Genomic DNA, 20897 nt, shown 5'->3' with positions numbered 1-20897 from the left:
TTATGGGCATGAACCACTGGTACTCAGTTCGTTTCTTCTTTAATATTGGTCCTTGAGGAGCTTGTAGTCTGTCTTATGCCTTGTGGTACCCCTAATGCCTACTTTATATATATATAAATTAGCGGTAATAAGACTAGAAGTTGACAGTGAGTAGGTTGCTCCCATCTGACCTGCTTTAGATCTTGCTTTATGGATTCATGGCTATTCACATAACTATTTAAAGCGCGGTATGGAGAGATGATGAAATGTACTTTAACTTGATCTGGTCCAAGTGACAAAGGCAGAAGTGTGTGGCTGTTTGTGGTCTATTTTATTATCATTCCTCCATAAATGTCCATACCTGCCAGTCAGAAGTTCATACATTAGAATTCCCAGTGACCAATAATCGGCTGAAATGTCATGGCCTTTGTTCAGGATAATCTCTGGAGCTACATACTCTGGAGTCCCACAAAAAGTCCATGTTTTCTTTCCAAATCCTATTTTCTTTGCAAAGCCAAAATCAACCTTACAAAGAGACAAAACAAGATACTTAAGCCACTTATAATGAAGTTGTAAAGGAGTAAGTTATTTTGCTGATGAAGCACATTGATAATGATAATAAAAATATATAAACAGATGCAAGTTATCATAGTCTTATTTCATAAAAGGAGTTGTGTATATTACAAACAAAATCACTCTGATCAAATTCAGTTTCACTGGGAAGACTTGAAACCTGAATATTGGATAAAGTTCACATCATGAAAAAGGAAAGCAAATCTTCCTGGAGACAGCTTTTTATTTTTCCTAACATTATGCCAATGAAGGTTGTGGCATACAGAAAGCATTTCTCCTTAACTCAAAAATTTTAGAAGACCAAGTAGACTGACTTGCCCAGGATATATATGCTTTCGGCTATACTTCATGAAGTTGACAATTCATCTGGTATGAATTATTTAAGAAGCCACTTTATTGTTGAAAGAGGAGACTAATATACTTGTGAGATCAACAACTACACTCTTGGCAGTCAGAAGCAGATAAAATGAAAATGCAGCCTTAATTTTTCTACAGACCTTTAGATAGAGGAGCTGCAAAGGCAGACCACCTGTTTATTTTCTAAAGCAATTTAGTTTATATACAAATAAAACTACCTGGCATTCATTTGATTTCTCTAAAATATCTTATGCTGAATAAAATTCATGAAAGTTTAAAAATAAAATCAGTGACCAACAGCTCCAAAGCCCAGTTTCAAATGAGAGAACTTCTTTCTAAAGTAAATCTTTAGAACTTTTGCCCAATTATTCATATTATTATTATTAAAACAGTCTGAATAATATTACTTGCAAACTCCACTTTTCCCACTAGCATTATTTTTAAATCTAAAATATCAAATAGTTCACAGTTTTCTATAATATAACTATCCATTGCTTTGAATGGCAGAAGGCTGGCTGAAGAATAAAATAGCTTCTATAAGCTCTTTTAAGTCTATGAACACATGCATGCCAGCAAGGGTGTTTTCTAACATGCATTACAAAGTATATTTTGCTAGACTATGATTAATTCAAACCTAGTGAACTAAATTTCTCATAACATTTATGTAATTTGAAAGGATAATTTCAATGTTGTGCTAAAAACCTATTTTAAGAAAAGTTGTAGTGTTGAAATGTAAAGCAGATTCATGTTAGCTAATTAGCACAGCTTTATAAACAAATATTTTAAAGCCGCAGGACAGAACCCATGTGTGAGACACACTGACCAGTTTGGCATAACCTCGATGATCTAGGATGAGATTTTCTGGTTTGAGGTCTCTGTAAATGATGCCTTTGGAATGCAGATAGGCAAAAGCTTCTACCACACATGCCGTGTAAAATCTGGTTGTAGAATCTTCAAATGAACCTCTGAAACATGGAAAACAGAATGAAAAGTGTATGAGAAATTTGTTTCTCTAATAAGGTTGGTGGTGTTTTGTCATTTCACTATATTCCTGTGCCAAATTTGGTTCAGAGATCAATGTCCAATTGGCTCAGTGTTGTATGATTGTCATTCCATTGGGTTTTCTAAAGCATTTGAGAATCAAGTCCAGGAATTTATTGCCCTATGAGTGGGAAAGTTAAATCTAACTTCCTGAAAGGGCTCAACAAGAGCTCAATAGTATAGCAAGTTTCATAGACTACTAGTGGCTTCCTCTCAACAGTTCATGACAACCTAAAAAGGCACAGGGTTTCAGCAGTAGGCAGGAGAAAGAATGAATTCTATTTTGGAGCCTCCCTACCAAGTTTTCTTTTAAAAGAAGAGGTTTATGGAATTATTAACTTGAGGGAAATGTTGATGATGATATTTATCAAGAAAGATTACTGTCCTTAGATCATCTTAGTCTCTGTCTATATCTCCATGCATAAATGTGTGTATGTATGTATGTGTATATATGTACAAATATATGATGAGTGACTGATTGAATGAATGAATAACAATAAAGGAAAAACCTCCATGTCATCTAAGGTTTATTCCTTGATTCAAAGGAGTTTCATAGAACTCCTTAAAAATAAACTGTGTTCTTTTCTCAAGTAGTAAGTTCAACTTAATGATTTTATAATTCAAGACCACTAGCATGCATATCAACCCCTGAGGTGGCTGAGAGGAAATCAGAACAACAAGCACACAGGTGGAATTTAAGGCAGTATGTAACCAACATTCACCCCAGGACTTTGCTCCCACAAGGGTACCTGATTGCATTCTAGTGACATTTACTCCTTTTTGTAAATTGAAGAACAAAGTCTAACAAACTGGCCAGTGGAATATGGCTATATCTGTACAAAATTCATCAGAGAATCCAAGGCTAAAGCATACTGTTCAGAAACAGTATGTTACAGAAAGTTATAGTCATCATTTCAGTTACCAGTGTTCCCTGAGTTATCATGTAAATGCCAGCTCTTCCCAAAAGAAATATCTTCCTTTTGAAAGACAATTCTAAGTGTGATGGTATCTACTCCTCTAGATACTCAAATTATACCTAATATCACTAAAATTATTAAATCTCTTTCCAATGATATCTGACTGGAACAACTATGCATTTACGAGGGCAAGATCTCTCTTTGAAAATAACTGTATTCATAATAGGAAATGAATGATCCATTTTAAGCTGATATTGTCCTCTGATGAAGCTATCCTTTGTAGAGTTAAGATGGGTACTGGGAATTGGTTACAGTGTTGTCTTGAAGCCCCTTTCTTCTTTGTCTATCAAGAGCAGGGTATTTTTTTGGTTTCCAATTGCAGAGTTTATTTAGCTTTAGTAGTAAGCATCTGCAGGTATATGTATGTGTGTGTATACAATTGTATATATACGTATACCTATGTATAAACTTGTGTGTATGTATACTATATACACAATTAACATACAGCTTAAAATATAGTAAATGCTATATGTGACTTCAATTCCACTTCAGTGGAAAATATCACAAAGTAAAGCAAAACAAAACAGTATATGCAATAAGGTCTTAACTTGATTTCACATTACACATTTCTTTTTAATCTACATGTTGATTACTACCTTCCATCAGGGCTGTCTAATGGTGATTTCAGCAGGCTTTTTGAAGGCTTATAAAAGATTACTTCTTCAATTGTGACTCTGGAAATCACATCTCTGCTTTCCATCAATATCAGTGACACTTGGAACCAAATGGCAAATATATTATTGTGAATTTTGTAAGAGTAAACAATTATGTGAGTAATAAATTTTTCATAAAATTTCTTCTGAGTGGCATATTTATTTTCTGAATAAATTGATAATTACTGGGAAGGAGAAAAATCTTAATATAAGCTCAATTTCAAAAGAGGAGGCTTTAGATTACAACTATGGACTCCAATGTAAGAATCTTGGGTTCAAATCCAGTCTCCACTTACTCTGTGATGTTAAGCAATTTATCTTACTCCCTGGAGTTTCAGTGCTGTCATTTGCAAACTGGTGCTGATAATGGTTACTATCCTCATTAGAATGCTGTAAGGGTTCAAAGAATTGAATCTGAATGGAGGGGGAGAATTTAAGTTATATTGTAAGCATCTTTATAAATGTCATAATGTACCCCCAATATAACAACAGTATGATAAAAAAATTAATATATTTAAAAAATAATAAAATAATTGATGAATACACTTAGGATATCTTAAGTGCCTGCACACAACTGGCACTCAGTAAAGAATAACCATTATAATTGACCATCCAAGCTCTTCATCTAGGAAAATTAACTAATGTAATAGAGGACAGGACTAAAGTCTTTTGAGGTGGAGGTGGGAATATGCAACACTAATTATCATAGTGAATGAAGTGCATGTCACTGGCAAGTCTCTTTCTATGAGTAGTTCAGAAGAATCCTCTGCTCATCTCTGTTCTTTTAATTTCCCCATTCTTTTCACAAATGTACAGATAAAGCTTACCCTTTTATTGCCTGCCAATAAAAACCCTCTCCTATTCACCATGAAATAAACAGACCACTAATTTTATATCAATCCTTGGTAGCTCTGTTTATCTCTGGTCCTGAGCAATTTGGAATTTGGAGGCTCTAGAAGGCTGGCTTATATTTCTTCCAAAGATATGTATTGTATATCTCTCATACAGAAATCTCTTTGTAACTTACTTTAAAAAACTGAATGAAAGCTTTGTCACAAACTTTGATAAATCACTATGTGCACAACATATGCGCAAAAGTGTCGGCAACACGCTGTTTCATCATTAAACATTTGGTCTAGGAAATTTAAAAATATACATCTTGAAAGCAGTCACAAAGCAAAGAATTAGGATGACTCAAAATGAAAAATTACTATTAGAATTGGAAATGGCAATGTAAACTTGATCCAAAATAGAAGTGAAAACTTGTTATCAACAGTTCAGAGAGCTGCTTAAAGAAATAAATCATTTGCCCTCCATAGTTCCTTGAAATAGTATTTTGCCTTGACAACTATATCATTTCAAGGAAAACAAGTAAGGGATAGGCTCTTATACTTTCTTTCAGAATGAGTGATTGCTTTAGCTAAATGACAGAAGGTAATAATTTGATAGAATTAGAGGGTTATATGTATTTATTGAAAATAAAATTAAGATTTAATCATAATGTTTGATCAACTTGTCATAAACTGAGTCCTGCAATGTAAGAATGTAACAAAGACAAACCGCTTCTTATGAAAAGAGACCAGGGCAACAATGACTATAGCAACAATCATTAGTGAGTATATAAATCTGAAGAATGCTGCAGTCTATACAGGTTTATTGTGATTGTAAAGTTATAGGGGCTAAGTTATTATGAATACAGACTCATTTCTTTTGCTATGTTTTCAATCTGTGCCCTCTATTATGTCATTAAAATGATATTTAAATAATCACCCTCCACAGAATAGCCAAAATCTAGGAGAATGGACATGTAAAGTCACTTGTTACCCTCGAGATTATAAAACATATCCAGGAAAACACATGCCCAGAAAATAAGATGAATGAGATTTGAAAATTATAGTTTCTACATCATTATTTGAGATATTCATTATAAAAAAGTTAATACACACATTTAAAAAATTTAATAACAGGAATGTTAAATTTTCCTGGATTAAAATGTGCATTAAGTACTCATATTGATATATTATATGTATGTACATGATAATGCATTATATCTTATGCTATTTGTTAATAGAAACACTAATATATTTATCATATTAACCACTTTTATTTTTAAATTTTCCAGGGGTTGCCAATTCCTTAAATTTTAGAGAGAGTGAAGTTGAATAAAATATAATTTGTACCAACTTATCCCAAATAATGTAATAGAAGTTGTGGAAGACAAAAAATCATGAACTAGAATATAAAACATAATAGCTACTAAAGAATAAAGCAGTGAAATGATAGGAACAATTAATATTTCAGTGTTCTAGCTCATGTCTCAAGATAAAAATATTTAGCAGTCCTCAAATCCAATTTGTATATAGTGTCATCTTAATTCTCATTGCTTGATAACCAATAAAGGGTGTTTCTTTCCTATAGTTGTGAGAAGCAGAGAAGCAGAACATGGTTATCTCAGCTAAGAAGTGAGAGAAGGAAGATGTCTAAGCTGTTTTGAGACTTTTCATACTAAATCTCTGAGACTCAGAGACAGTTCTACGTTAGTAGAGAATAAGAGCACAAAAGCCTGCCTTCAAGTCAACCCATACACATTTCCTGTATGCTTTTAGAGTAGCTTTTCCCTTACCATTCCTTCCCATGGACAAAAAAGGAAAATCAAAATGAACAGGTGTTTTATTCTCAGTAAAGATATTTTCATATACAATGTGGTTAATAGTAGAATAGTATAATTTGACATTTTTTGTTTAATTTTAACAATTCATCTTTAAGAATTTTAGACCAAATTTAAACAACTAGAATCTAGTTAGAGGCAATATTCATCAGAACCTGGATGTCCACAATTGTGCTACCCCTGCCAGAATTTTCTTAACTAGGTAAAATAAGACACATAGAATAAAAGCAGTCTTTTACATGTGTATATAAAAAAAAGAAGGTTGGAGGGAGAAATAATTGCAAGGTAATTTCATATAGAATTGTCCATTAATTTTAATGTTAGAATTCCAACATTTCTGAATCTTTTGAAAGAACCAGACAGGCATTGTCTCTCCAAATTAAACCACTTCATGCAGTATTAAGTTCCTGGGAAGGATGCAGTACTGTGTACCCCAAACTTAAGGATACTAAGGGGAAGGAACAAATAAGGATGGAAAGCAGCCTGTGGGGGAAGAGAAATGAACCTTTATTGTTATTTTCCCTCTATTCACTCCTCCCAAGGGAAGCTGCTTCTTCACAGTAACCTTTTGTTACCTGGAAGAGTCAAAGTACAGCTCACTCAGAAGTCTGGGGTGGGATTTATGATGAAACAAAGTATAAAATCCAGTGATATAAGGAAAAACATGAAGTAATACTTTCAAAAGTAAGTGGGAAATTGATGCCTCTGCATGTTTGGTGCCTCACAAGTAGACTATAGTTTGAGTTTTATCACTATTATTGTTATTGTCCTAGTTGAGGAACTTAACAGAAGCTTTAAAAGCTATGGGAGTATAGCTGGTCCATTCTCTGTGTAGCTTATTATTGCTTTCTTGTTTAATTCCACCTGCAAATCTCCTAGCCTAATCACAAAAAGCATAGGGAAGAGAGTTCAAGTTAATCAGTAGACTGAAATGTTAGGCCAAAAATAATACAGTAGTATCACATTAGGATATGCCAGATATTAATGCAAAAATCAAACATGAACTTAGTGCAACAGCCTGCAAGTTTTGGACCCCATTCGTGGCATGTAATTTATACTCAGTCATTAACTAACAATGGTATAATAATATACTATAATAGCGTGGTGCAGATGTTAACCAGTTCCCTAATCCTAACATGGTACATTTCCTTGTATGCTTTTTTAGTTATAATTTAATAAATCAAACAAAACACTAGTGTAATAAAATGCAATATGGTAAAAAGAAATCCACTTGACATGATGTAAGCAAGACCACACATAAAACGGCATAAAAAGGCGTGTGGCACAAGATATGAAGGTGCCATGAGAACACTGTGCAGATGATGTTCTTTTCCTACTGGATTTGTAAAGAGCCACTTGTTCTACAAAGTTACGAATATCACAAAATTACATGGCTCTGAGAGCATCAGGGCTCTGTGCAGCTAAGTTTCAGGAAGAATTACCCAGTGAAAGAGAATCTGATTGTAGGACTTGAACAAATAAGAAAAATATATTTTATTCTAGTAGTGAACATTAAAGTGTTTAAGGATAATTTATTTTTCTTGATTTTTGGTGGTACTGAAGTGTGAATTCAGGGCCTCACACTTGCTAGGCAGGCACTCTACCACTTGAGTCAACTCTACCAGACTTGTTTTGGCTGGGCATTTTTCAAGATAGGGTCTTGCAAACTATTTGCCTGGGTTGGCTTCAAACCTGGATCCTCTTGATCTCTTCCTCTTCATTAGCTAGGATTATAGGCATGAGCCACCAGTGCCCAGCTTTAGGATAATTCTTGAATGATCAGTAGGTCACTTATAAGAAGTGAGCAAAAGATTATTTGTAGGAAAATAAAATTGTGGCCTCTTTTAATGTAAACATATGGTATAGGTAATAATCTCCTGAGACATTTTGAAGGATAAAATTTTAAAATATAAATTTGTTATATAAATGAGATGAAAAATAAAGACATAATGAATTTTCATAATTAAAATAAATGAACAAACATTCTCTAGATAAGCCTATTTGCCTTGGAAGGATAGAAAGATAAATCTAAATCAAATCATTTACATGAAACACTGCAAATAAATGGATTAAATTTTTTCCTAAAATAAGTAAAGGCTAAAAGAGATAACTGGAAACTTGTAACAATTTTAAAAACAAAGAGCAACAAGTGTCAGAGGAAAAAGTTACTTCGGAAACAATTCTCAGTGTCATGAAAAACAGACTGCCTATCTGAAAACAGAATGTAGCAATTAAACTGAGAATAAACTGATAGCTAATCCAAACTCTAATAATTATAAACTAGCTATAATTCTCTTCGAGTTAAAGCAATGTATTGAATTACAGGTATGCAGTTCTATGATTCTGATATGCAAGCTAGATGAAGACCCATGTATATACTTTTCTAAGTATTATTTTTTATAGTGGACTAAGCCTTATCTAGTTACAAAGTGAATTTTACATGAATTATGGTACATTATACATATATAGTAGGTTGTAACTCATGTTTACTTTATATTTTGAAATATAAACATATATAAAAAGTAAATATGACTCTTCTCATGAACCATCATGGGCATAAAATTTTTTTAATCTCCTACCTATCCCTGAGAATGGTCCACAGTTCTCCACCTAGGCAAGCTTCCATCAACATATACAAATATTTGCTGTCCTTAAATGTTCTGTATAGCCTGTGAATGACAAACGAGAAATGAAGGTATGAACATTATTGTTTTTAAAAGCATACTTTTTTAAATTTTAAAGGAACTTTTTTGTTTCTAATTGACATAATAATTATACATATTTATGAAGTACAGTATGATGTTTCAATACATATATATTGTTTAATGGTCAAAACAGGGTATTTAGCATATATATCACTTCATATACCTATGTTACAAAGTTATAGCTAGATAGGAAGAATAAGTTCCAATATTCCACTGTATAGTTAACAATATTTGAATATTGATTATTTAAAAAATAACTTTAAAAAGTCCTTAATTTTTGAGTGGCTAGATTGCAGTCTTTTGATTTTCCAAGCTTGAAATTTTATGAGAAGAATGAAAAAGACCTAAGTCCACAAATACGGAAGGGAGAAATGGGCTCGTGAGTAAGTCTTACATACCATAGGAAATGTGTGTCCCTTAGATGGGCTAATCCAAGTGATATGGCTTTTGCTTTTTATAATAATATTTTTGGTGGGACTGGGGTTTGAACTCAGGGCCTCGTCTCATGCTTGCTAGGCAGGTGCTCTATCACTTGAACCAAGCCTCCAGTCCTAATCCAAGTGATGTAGACAACAGAGTTTCTTGGGATTCTATCAATTCCAACTTGGTAGCAAAATTTAGTGGCCATAAACATGCAGCATATATGGATATAAAGTAGATTAAATTTTATAAATATAGACATGTGAATTTCATGTGCTACTCACTCAAATTCATGTCATATTTTTTGTAAGTACCAATGGCAAATTGACTACAAGAGCTTCTACATTAAAAAAAACTCCCTATTATCTCGTCAGTGTCTTCAAGAAACTGAGGTGGAAGGACCAGCTGGTATGGCTTGGGCTTATTGCTAGGCAAGTGCTCTACCACTTGAGCCACACCTGCAAGTCCTTTTGCTTTTAGTTTGTTTTTCAGATAGCATCTTATGCTTCTGCCCAGGGTGGTCTTCAACTGCTCATATCTCAGCCTCCCAAGGAGCTGGGATTACAGGTTTGTGCCAACTGCTATTTTGTTTTTAAAATTTTCAAAAACTTCAAGAATAAACAGCTTGATTTTCTTTTCTTTTAAGCCCCAGAGGTATATAATGTTGTGGATAGTAAGATAAAACTGGAAATGTTAGAAATAGATACTTCCTTTGAGGAAAATATTCTTTATAGAGAATCTTATCCTCCTTAATAAATAAAAATGATTTAAAGTATCAGATGGGGCATTTTCAATTTTCTTTTGCAGATGAAATATGTTAAGGCTGAGCAGAAGTGGTAGAAGATGGTATGGTTGATCTGCCACTTGGAGTTGGTGCTTCTGTTCCAAGGACAGGACTTTACCTGACTATGAAATCGGAATGAGCCCCCTGCATGATCTGCTTCTCTGAGCGGATGTGCTCCTGCTGTCTTGTATCCACAATGTGACGCTTCTTGAGAATCTTCATTGCAAATGTTTTGGATTCTTCACTTTTCAACTGGACCTTAAAGATAAGCAGAAAGGACAAGTGAGGAAAAGCTTATAGATTTGATACAACACAGTGCACTGTTATCCAGAAATTTAAAGATACAGGAATCACTTCAATGAACCTAAATTATCACCAAGTCCTTGCTCGGGAGCTGAGTTTAAAACTCATGTCTCACAGCCATCATCCCAATGTATCCTACAGGATCAGATAATTTCTACCAATTTGATTCCAAATTAATTTTGTGACCATGTAGATTAGAAAAAAAATATACTTGATACTTATATTGTTTCATCTCATTTCATATAATGTGTTTGAGTATATTATATAGTTTTCTTCCTTTAATCAAAAAAGTAAAAAGCAAATTTAATTTCTTCTCTAATTTTGTTTCAAGTGCATTAGAAAGTGAGATCATATGGGCCTTTATGCTCTTCCTAGTCCTAGTCTATGCACTTTAAGTTTAATAACTGACCCTTGTGTTTGCTGAGACTGTACATGTATTTACCACCCTGTTGTAGTTTCTCTTTTTTATCTCTCAGTTGTTCTCTTCCCTCCAGTTAAAAAAAGGAAAAAGTGTAATAAAAATTTCAGGATTTTGAAAACTGTACTTTCTCCAAATATACATGATAGTTCTAATCTCTTATCTCAAACCTTATTTCTTTTTTATATTAATTGAAGGGACATTCACTGAGCCTTAATGTCCTCAAGGTGCCCAGGCCTCTGTTGCAGCCCACATGGCTCCCAGTAGCTCTGGAGGAAGCTTGGGTTCTCTAAGTGCCATACCTTGGACAGGCTACTTGCTGGGCTCCATTCATTTTTACCAGAAGCTTCAAAAAGGTGACTTGGAAGGAAGGGACATAATGGAGCTAATCACTTAACAGTAATATAAAGGAGTTATCGTTGAGGGCTCTAAAGCAGCAGAATTCTTGAGACAATACCAAACAGCCCAATTATTCATATCTGATAAAAGTTTTGGGGAAATAACATGGCAAGCTGATTGTGTATCTGAGCTGAAGTATAGCACTCTCCTCTTGAGTTCTGAATTATTTACTGACTCATCTGCAGGGGTAGCAATATTTTTAAGTGTCTTGTCCATGCACATATATATAGATTGAGTTCAACACAAGAGGACATTTATGTGGCAAGATCCTTAGGAGGGAACATGAGGACACTTCAGATAAATGAGCTGAGATTTACTGACACCATTTGTGAATCTATATGACAGGTTAAAATGAAAGATGGATATTTGGAAATGTCTTTAACAGCCATGAGCACTCTGTAAACTCTTTAAGATGACAGATTAGTGTGATACAAATGAATCAGTTGTAGTTCATAAGAAACACAAAATGTGAAAACTCACTTCTAAAAGAAATCTGGGCAGATAGAGAAGATGGAATGACAAATGAACTATATCAGAGTAGTAAAATGTCAAAGAGAAAGAAAGTCAAATTGCCCCTTCAAAGACTTACCCATTTAAAAACTGGGAACTCTTGTGTAATTCAAATACCACAGGTAAAATTTATTCTTTTATCAACACAGACTTTTCACTATGCACAGGTCAGGAGGAAAGAATTCAGCCTTCATGATCACAGGTCTGGACTTGAATTCTTACTCCAGTTGGTGTCTTTCGAGTGCTCGTCCCAGCTACTTAACTGCTCCGATTCTTACTTCTTACTGAGGATAATATAATACCAGCTAGTATTTGGAGTTACCATGATCTTAGGTAATACTGTCCTACCAAATGGGCATTTATTGATGATCTTTCTGCTTGTACTCTCCCTGCTCAGCAATCTATACCAAACAGGACAAATAAAAATTACTTTTTAAATGTTACTTTTTCAGAGAAGTAAACCACAGTGTTCTCCAAAGTTTTACATATTGCCCAAGTCCTCAGAGCTACCAAATAGTATAACTGGTTTCATATTCCAGTCTTTGGGGCCAAAGATACTTCCAGTATATGTTTTCTTCCAGCTATCAGCAAAAGTACAATGACAAATGCTTTACAGATCAGAGTTTAATGGAATCTGCAAACTTTGGGTTCTCTATGGGAAGAGCTGATGCATGTATTTATTGCCTTAAGCCTCACTGTATTAGATGTGTGATGTGGGGGACTAATTAAAGTTCTGCTGTCATTTTTATGGGTACTTATGGTAACCACAGTGTGCTATCAGGAGTTTGGGGCACCTGATGACTTGAATCATGCTAGAAGCCAATGTGGGTTGGAAGAGGGTAATGGGAGCTAGGTGGAAGATGTGGCATGAGAAGAATAAATAAAAGCTACAAAGATGGCTGGGAGTCAGCCTTTCCTTTTGGTTCTCTATAAAAGAAGCCTCACCACCAAAAACATATGATAGAGAAAAGACAGCCTCTTCAATGTTCAAATGTTTCAAATGTTGCTGGTAAAACTGGATAGCTGCCTGCAGAAAACTGAAACTAGATCCATGTCTGTCACCCTATGAAAGTAGTAACTCAAAGTGGATTAAAGACCCGAAACTTTGAAGCTAGAGCAGGAAAGAGCAGGGAATACACTGGAAGCAACAGGCACAGGCAATGACTTCCTCAATAGAACTCAAATGGCTCAGCAACTAAGAGAAAAGATCAACAAATGAGATTACATGAAATTAAAAAGCTACTGCACAACCAAAGAAATGGTCTCTACATTGAAGAGGCTTCCCACATAATGGGAGAAAAATTTTGCCAACTATATATCTGACAAAAGATTAATAACCAGAATTATACAGAGAACTCAAAAATCTAAAGTCCCCCCAAAAATCAACGACCTAATGAAGAAATGAGCAAATGACCTGAACAGAGCTTTTTCAAGGGAAGAAGTCCAAATGGCCAAAAAATACATGAAGAAATGCTCAACAGTCCTGGCTATAAACAAAATGCAAATTAAAACCATGTTAAGATTCCACCTCACTCCTGTTAGAATAGCTACCATCAAGACAACACAAAGCACAACAAATATTAGCGAGGATGTGGGGGAAAAGGAACCCTCATACACTGCTAGTGGGAATGTAAATTAGTACAACCACTATGGAAAACAGTACGGATTCTCTTCAAAAAATCTAAATATAGGATTACCATATGATCCAGCAATTCCACTTCTGGTATATACCCAAAGAAATGTGAGTCAGGTTTCAATAAAAGAATCTGCACACCCACGTTTATTGCAGCATATTCACAATAGCTAGGCTATGGAAATAGCCAAGATACCCCACTACTGATGAATGGATTAAGAAAATATGGTATTTATATACAATGGAATTTTATTCAGCCACAAGAAGAATGAAATTTCATTGCTTGCAGGTAAATGGATGAACCTGGAGAACATCATCTTAAGTGAAGTTAGCTAGGTTCAGTATATAAATGCAAAAATGATACCTATTGAAACTATTACAGGAATTGGAGGAGGGGGGAATACAGGAAAGCAGTGGAGGGGGTGAATTCAAATATGATATATTTGATACATTGTAAGAACCTTTAAAAATGCCACAATGTATCCCCACCCAGCACAGCAATAAAGGAAAAACAGTGAAAATAAAAAGGCCAAAAGCTGAATGTTTTCTTTCATATGAAGACTATAGACTTAATAAAAATATAGCATTGTTATAAAGAAAACAGGTCATGCTAAGGGGAGGTCACATACGAGAGAGGGAGGGTAAAAAGAAGGAAGTTAAGGCAGTGAATATGGTTGATGTATCTTTATAAAAAATGAATATAGAATTTTTAAACCTGTTGAAACCACCACAAGAAGTAGACTAATGTAGAAAGAAGAAAAATAAAGGAGATGAACCAATTTGAGTTATAATACATATATACATGGAAATGTCACAAGGAAACTCCCTGTATAGCTATCTTAAACAAATTAAAATGTCAACTTTTTTTCTTTTACAAAATTGGAGAACAGGAGGGCGGAATAGGGAATAGGTCCTGCCTGGGGGGTTGGTACCAGTGGGACGAGGGAGGAAGTGAGAAATGGTGTGGGAAGGTGAATATGGTACAAATACTGTGTACACATCTACGTAACTGGAAAAATGATACCTGCTGAAGCTATTCCAGGAACTGGGGAGGGGAGAATAAAGGAGAAAAGTGGAAGAGGTGAATTCAAGTATGATATATTTGATATATTGTAACAACTTTTGTAAATGCCACAATGTACCTCCACCCAGCACAACAATAAAAAAATTTTTTTAAAGCCTCACTAGTTCCTTGGAGGATAGCCCTTTAGTCAGACCCTCCTTCACCATTTTAAACTGGAATCACCTGAGATGGTATGCTTCATTGTAGTATTAATCCATGAAAAAATTTAAAGCAAAATTCAGTTTGGCTTTCATTTTTCCTGTTGGACAAGTTAGTTATGCTGGCACCACTTGTGAAATTTGTGATGATGAGCTTTATTTTGTAGCAGGTCAGCTAGAGATATGAAATTAGCGTTCAGTGTGGATAGAGGCCAGCAAAGAGGAGAAAGCATTGTTTAATTATAATTCTCCTTCCTCTTGCCCAAGAATTCTTGACAGCTCAGTTAGCCAGGCTGCTCCCCAGGTCTGTCTTCCCTTGCACACTACCCTAACTTCCTAGGTGCACACGATAATTCCCTGATTGAGGGTGTGATGCTTGACTGCCTTTGTTCTAATCTCAATTGTTATCTGGCTTACAATCTTGGACAAGTTACTCAAATTCTCTCTGTATTAGAGATACTACTCATCTCTAATACAGGATGAATCCTTGTAGGTTACCTATAAAGTTGAAATAAAAGGGCCTACTTATATGAAGCAAAGAGTCTGGAATGGAGTTAACATTAAGTAAATACTAACTGTTCATTCTTACATGCATCTTAGTCTAATAATCTCTTCAGGTCTAAGCGCTTTTCCCAAAATATGCCCCACCACAGGTCTATCAACCCACTCTGTGCTACTAAGTAATACATAAAGACTTAAGAAGATAGACAGATATAGATATATATATGAATATATATATTATATCATATTATGTTATATATATAATATATATATTCATATTGATATCATATTATGTTATATATATATAATATATATATATTCATATCGGGCAGCACTGAAGTTTGAACTCAGGACCTCATGTTTGCTAGGCAGGCACTCTTACAACTTGAGCTACTCCACCAGCCAAGAAGCTACTTAGGAGATCTCTTATACTTAGCTGGGCACTGGTTTCTCATGCCTGTAATCCTACCTGCTCAGGAGGCAGAGATTAGGAGGATGGAGGTTCAAAGGCAGCCTTGCACTAGACAAATAGTTCCTGAGATCCTATCCAGAAAAAAACCATCACACACACACACACACACACACACACACACACACAAATGAACAGGGCTGGTGGAGTGGCTCAAACAGAAGGAGCACTAGACTGTTGTGTCTCCATCATTTTCCAAGATTCCCCAATTGCCAGACACTTCCCAGTCCTATCAGATACTGGCCTAAGAGTCCACATTTAGGGAACAACTTAAACATTCTGCATCAGTTGAGTTGAGAACAAAGCTGAAGCAGTGTGTAAAAAGCCATAAACTACCCATAAAATTCAAGAAGAGCAAGGCATGAAATTACTGTACATGAAACAAGTGGGAATTTAGATTATTAATGGGAATTTATATTCACACACTCAACATTGAGTGTAACACAAAATTTTAGTATAAGAAAATTTGCACCAGAAAAGACAAATATTTAGACATAAAAAGTAGATTAGGGCCCCTTGGCTGGCCCATGCAGCATGGAGCCGAGGGCTCAGGAGGAGCACAGATGCAGCAGAAAGTAGATGAGTAACTGCCTGGAGTTGGGTGTGGGAATGGAGAGTATTGGAAAGCAGGTACAAGGTTCTTATTGAAGTAAAGAAATGGTCTTTGAATTATGCATATAAAATGGGAAAATGTTATGCTATGCAAATTATAACTCAATAAACTGCTTAAGAATTTTAACAAGGGGGAAACCTAGGAAATATGTGTATTTATTATTTCTGGTTCTGTTTTATTGATTATAATATAGCTATGTATTTAATCTACATTTTAAAGTACTAAAGGTCAGAAATGCTTTTTTTCCTATTCTTATTTTTTCCCTTCAATACAGGTTCCCCCAATTAGCCAAAAACTATGTCTCTTTACTCTAATTTCCATGAAATTTCATCATTTTAAAAAAATATTATCATTTTATGGCTTCTCTAGCTGTTCATCACAGGTCCTAAACTCAAAAGGTCCAATTTAAAAAAATTAGTATCATGGGTCAACTTAAGCTAAATGCATAAAATTATTGTGAAATTCTTTTAAACTCATCTAGCCAAAATAATGAGCAATTCATTGGCATTGCTTTTTAATATTTCCGTAATATATAAACTATAGTCTTACACAAGTCCATATAGTCTTTCCTAGATACCCATTGCTGCACTTAAAATGGAATTAAACCAAATTTGTCTTACAGACAGACATTGTGAGACAAAATCAGGTATTGCATGTGAAAATACTTTCAGTGCATATAACAATTATCATGCTGGATGTGAGGACTCAAGCCTGTAATCCTAGCTACTTGAGAGGCAGAGACCACAGGATTGTAGAGAACAGAAATGGGGGGGGGTGATTCCTTTTAACCAATGACTAGGTGATATGGTGGCACGCACCTGTCACCCCAAGTATGCTGAGAAGCACAAATAGGAGGACTGTGGTCCAGTCTGGCTCAGACATAAACTAAGACCTTATCTCAAAAATAACTAGTGCAAAAAGGGGTAGTAGGGTGGCTCAAGGGGTAGAGCAGCTGCCTAGAAAGCATGAGTTCCTGAGTTCAATCCCTTGTAGTGTCAAAGAAATTATCATCACCACCATACTTTCCAAGATATCTGAAAATGGTAACTAAAAAAGATATTTATAAAGGACTTAAAACTCATAATTAAATCTATTTTTAATAACTGTCCCAACCAACTAAATTAAAAGAACTAAGAATAATCTGTCTGAATTTGTGGAAGTTATACATTCATAGAGAAAGAAAAGGCAATTTTATTAACTATGATTCAAATTACTTTTTGGACATGGTAAACTAAATTGCCTTCATGTTGAAATGGGCTGACTACTATAGTCATAAAAGAAAGTGAGTTGCTTAAAGTGCCCAGAAAGCTTCTATGCCACAAGTTAGTATCCTATTCTTCAAATTTCTTAAGAGCAAACAATGCTAATTCTATTATTGACTTAAGTATAGCCCATAAAAACATCTCATTTACATTTAAAGAAGGCAAATGTTGTAAGTCCTTGATTTTTATGCATAATTTCACACACATAAACAATACTATATGCATCAGTTTTGCACATTTGCAAACTGAGCTCCTGAATATCTCACATAATTCAATTTATTCTAATATCTAAAGCACACTTGTAACTTAAAACTTCCCATAGGCTTAAAATAAGTTGAAATGATACAGAGAATCATGTATTGCAAAATTCCACTGTTTCTATATCATGACCAGATTAAGTCAGGAAAAGATTTTGTATTCTAGTCATATTTTTTAGATTCTTAAATATAAACAAAATAGATACATATACAAAATAGATTTATAAACAGATATGTAAATAGATTTATAATTTTTGACTGTTACATACCAGAAGAATTATGATTAATTAGATTTTAATCAAATGAATTTAAATTAAATTTCTTAATACATGCTATCCTCAAACCATCCTTTCTTCTTCCTCTCTATTGTTTCTGTACTTCAAATTTTCACAAGGTTTTGTATAAATATGAATGTACTGTAAGTATATTTAAGTCACTTCAATATGTATTTCAGATTTTGACTCATTTAGCTTAATCTATGAAAATAGTCACATTAGATATTTAAACTGCTCTGTTCATGTGACTGTAGCACCCAACGTCATAGCAATGACGGGACAGTGTTCCCATTGGCTTAACTTCTTTGAACTCCTTTTGGGTGAGGATGGTCTCCACCCAGGTTCACTCTTACAGTGAACTTGCAAAGTGTTTGGCTGGGGTTTGGACTAAGAATAAAGCCATCCAGCCCATAATACTCCTGACTTCATAGCTCAGTCTTCAAGCTAATGGGTTGTGTATGTCAATGACAATGGGAATGTTATTATAAGGGACAGAATATGATTTTGCAATTAGTTAAATACATACAGTTGATAAATCAACATTTTTTTCCAGAAAGCAAGATTAAACCATTCATTTTGTTTAAAAGGATATGGTATCTTCTATCTTACTGACATTCACAAAGGGGCTATTTTCCCTTCTCATGGAAAGGACCATGATTTTAAAGTACATAAATAAAATTTTTGGAGATAAGGATTCCATCTTGGCACAAAGTATACTATCTTATTCAGAAGGAAAAAATATGCTTATTTCTGAGAGCAGTGCTACCTAAAAACAGCATATGTAGTCACCTTACAGAGCAGTCTTTCAACTCATGAATGGAAGTCCAGAGCTGAGTTTGTGTTTACATGCTTTCAGTAGTTAACCTAATATCCAAATACCTCCCTCTTTTTGCAAGTTTAATCAAGAATATAATACAGTTGTATGCTATTGATTGACTACCTAATAAAATTTCTTACTGTTCCTTTATACAGTTCCACTCCAGTCTGATCACTTGTTTTGGTGTCCTGTGACAAATGTGGCCTTTTATGTTGTAACCTTTGCCTGGAGTGGCCTTTCCCCATCTGTTCGTTTGAATCCCAACCTATTCTGCAAGCCTTGGCTTCCATTCTGTCTATCCTCTAAGGACCTCTTCTACCCCATAAGCACTAAACGACCTCTCTCCTTCTGAAATTCTGAGAATGTTTCTGCATAATTTATGATGTAATACAATACTAAGTAATTTTGTTTGCCAATTTTCAATATGTTAAACTTATCTTCTTAGGAGGAGGCAGAAATTTCTTGAGGGCTAGAATATCACACTTGATATTTCTACATCCCACAAACAATATTTGGGAATACTTATTTTTAGTAAATTTTTGCTGAATATGATGTACTCATAAATTCACTAGGTAAAAAAAGAAAATTTTTGTTTCAGAAAACAAAAACAGGTGCTTATGGCCTAAATCTTAACTTTCAAGTAAACTGTTTTATCAGAAATTTCTTAAGCCTCAGGAAGATATTTCCAATGCTTTCAAGGTTTATAGTGATCTTTCTAGAATCATACACAGGTTTAGAAAAGGAACTGTTAACAATTTATCTTATGATCAGGTACTGTTTCAAATACTTTTAATAAAAATACACCTCAATAGATAATTGGCATATAACATTGTAATGAATCCAAAGAATGTATAAGAAATAAACTTTCTATTTCTTGTCATTCATGTAGCACAAAGTGTATTATAATTATTGATGTACAAAAGAATATATATTCTATAGTAACAAGATGAATTAATGAACTATCTTACATTATTTGCATCCATGAACATAGAAAGAGATTTTACTGCCTGTAATTTCTGCTTAGAAAGTGTCTTGTGGTTACTTTAGGAGGTGCAGTATATTATTACTGTACTTACTGATGCTCTGTTAGATTGGACCTTCATAAGATATATAAATTACTTATTTTCTTAGCAATCAATAATCATAAATATTCTTTTTAAGAATAAACATAAATCAAATTACATATTTGATAATATGCCAGAGAAGGTACAACTGGAGAAAAAGACTATGTTAAAATGAGGCAAACTTTCAGTTTTTAACCAGTTGAGTGTTTACTCACTTTAGTTGTCAGAGGACACAAGGCCACAGGGAAGCAGGGCTTCCCCAGGCATCAACCCTGAAGCATAGATTACTGTGGACACAAATGGCAAATGCTTTTCAGCAGTCCCACAGCTATTCTATTTCATGGCTGTGTGGCTTGGCAGAAGGAGGTGCTTGAAATGTTTTCATCTTACTTGGGGTTTCCCTTTGGAGTTAAGCTGCTCACCTTTCATAATGATGAAGCAAAACTCTGTTGACTGAGCAATGAGTTTATCACCTAATTTCTTATTTAATCATCTCTCAGTCTCTATTTTTTTCTGGTTAGTTTACATAGCTTTCCAAGCTAGCTTGCCTGTGATTCACGTACCAAGGTAGCAGGAAATGTTATGAAAGTGAGATGGGTGCCATTTTGTACCACACAGAGACCCTACTACACCCTGCATGTCTCAGAGTAGGGTACTTCCTCAACTTGCTATCTCATTGCTAGCTCCTTGGCAATTCAGCTTCAGGATTCATAGAGTTGGTTAGATTCACAGAAAGAATGAGACATAACCTTTACTGCTCTTGGCAAGAGCCAGGTCCTTACTATGCTTAACTGGGGTGCCAGAGCCTCAGAAGGCCGCCAAGCAACTGGATATAATGCAGCACTGTGCATGGAAAATGATTTCCTATTGAGAGGTTAAAAGGTAGGGCTTTACAATTTAGAAGAGAAATGGAAAAATAAAAGCAGATGACTTCAGGTGCACACAAGTTTGGTGTGGAAAAGATTGAAAACTGTTTCCCATCTTCTCTCATGACAGAT

At 34.6% G+C, this 20897-nt stretch overlaps 1 protein-coding gene across 6 annotated transcripts in view; it reads right to left on the bottom strand.

Annotated features, from left to right (window-relative positions):
* The window catches only part of Prkg1 (protein kinase cGMP-dependent 1), a 1207619-nt gene that overhangs the window by 11774 nt on the left and 1174948 nt on the right, over positions 1-20897 (bottom strand). For all 6 annotated transcript variants that reach the window (XM_074078871.1, XM_074078874.1, XM_074078868.1 and 3 more), the window contains 4 exons: positions 10276-10415; positions 8828-8917; positions 1733-1874; positions 341-504 (listed from right to left, as the gene is read on the bottom strand). In XM_074078871.1, coding sequence (XP_073934972.1) covers positions 341-504; positions 1733-1874; positions 8828-8917; positions 10276-10415 — 536 coding nt within the window. The remainder of the gene's footprint in view (positions 1-340; positions 505-1732; positions 1875-8827; positions 8918-10275; positions 10416-20897) is intronic.

This window comes from Castor canadensis, chromosome 7 (assembly GCF_047511655.1).
Source record: "Castor canadensis chromosome 7, mCasCan1.hap1v2, whole genome shotgun sequence".
In the NCBI taxonomy this organism is placed as follows: Eukaryota; Metazoa; Chordata; class Mammalia; order Rodentia; family Castoridae; genus Castor; species Castor canadensis.
The sequence above is the reverse complement of the archived record's forward strand: the minus strand, read 5'-3'. Positions and strand labels throughout refer to the sequence as shown.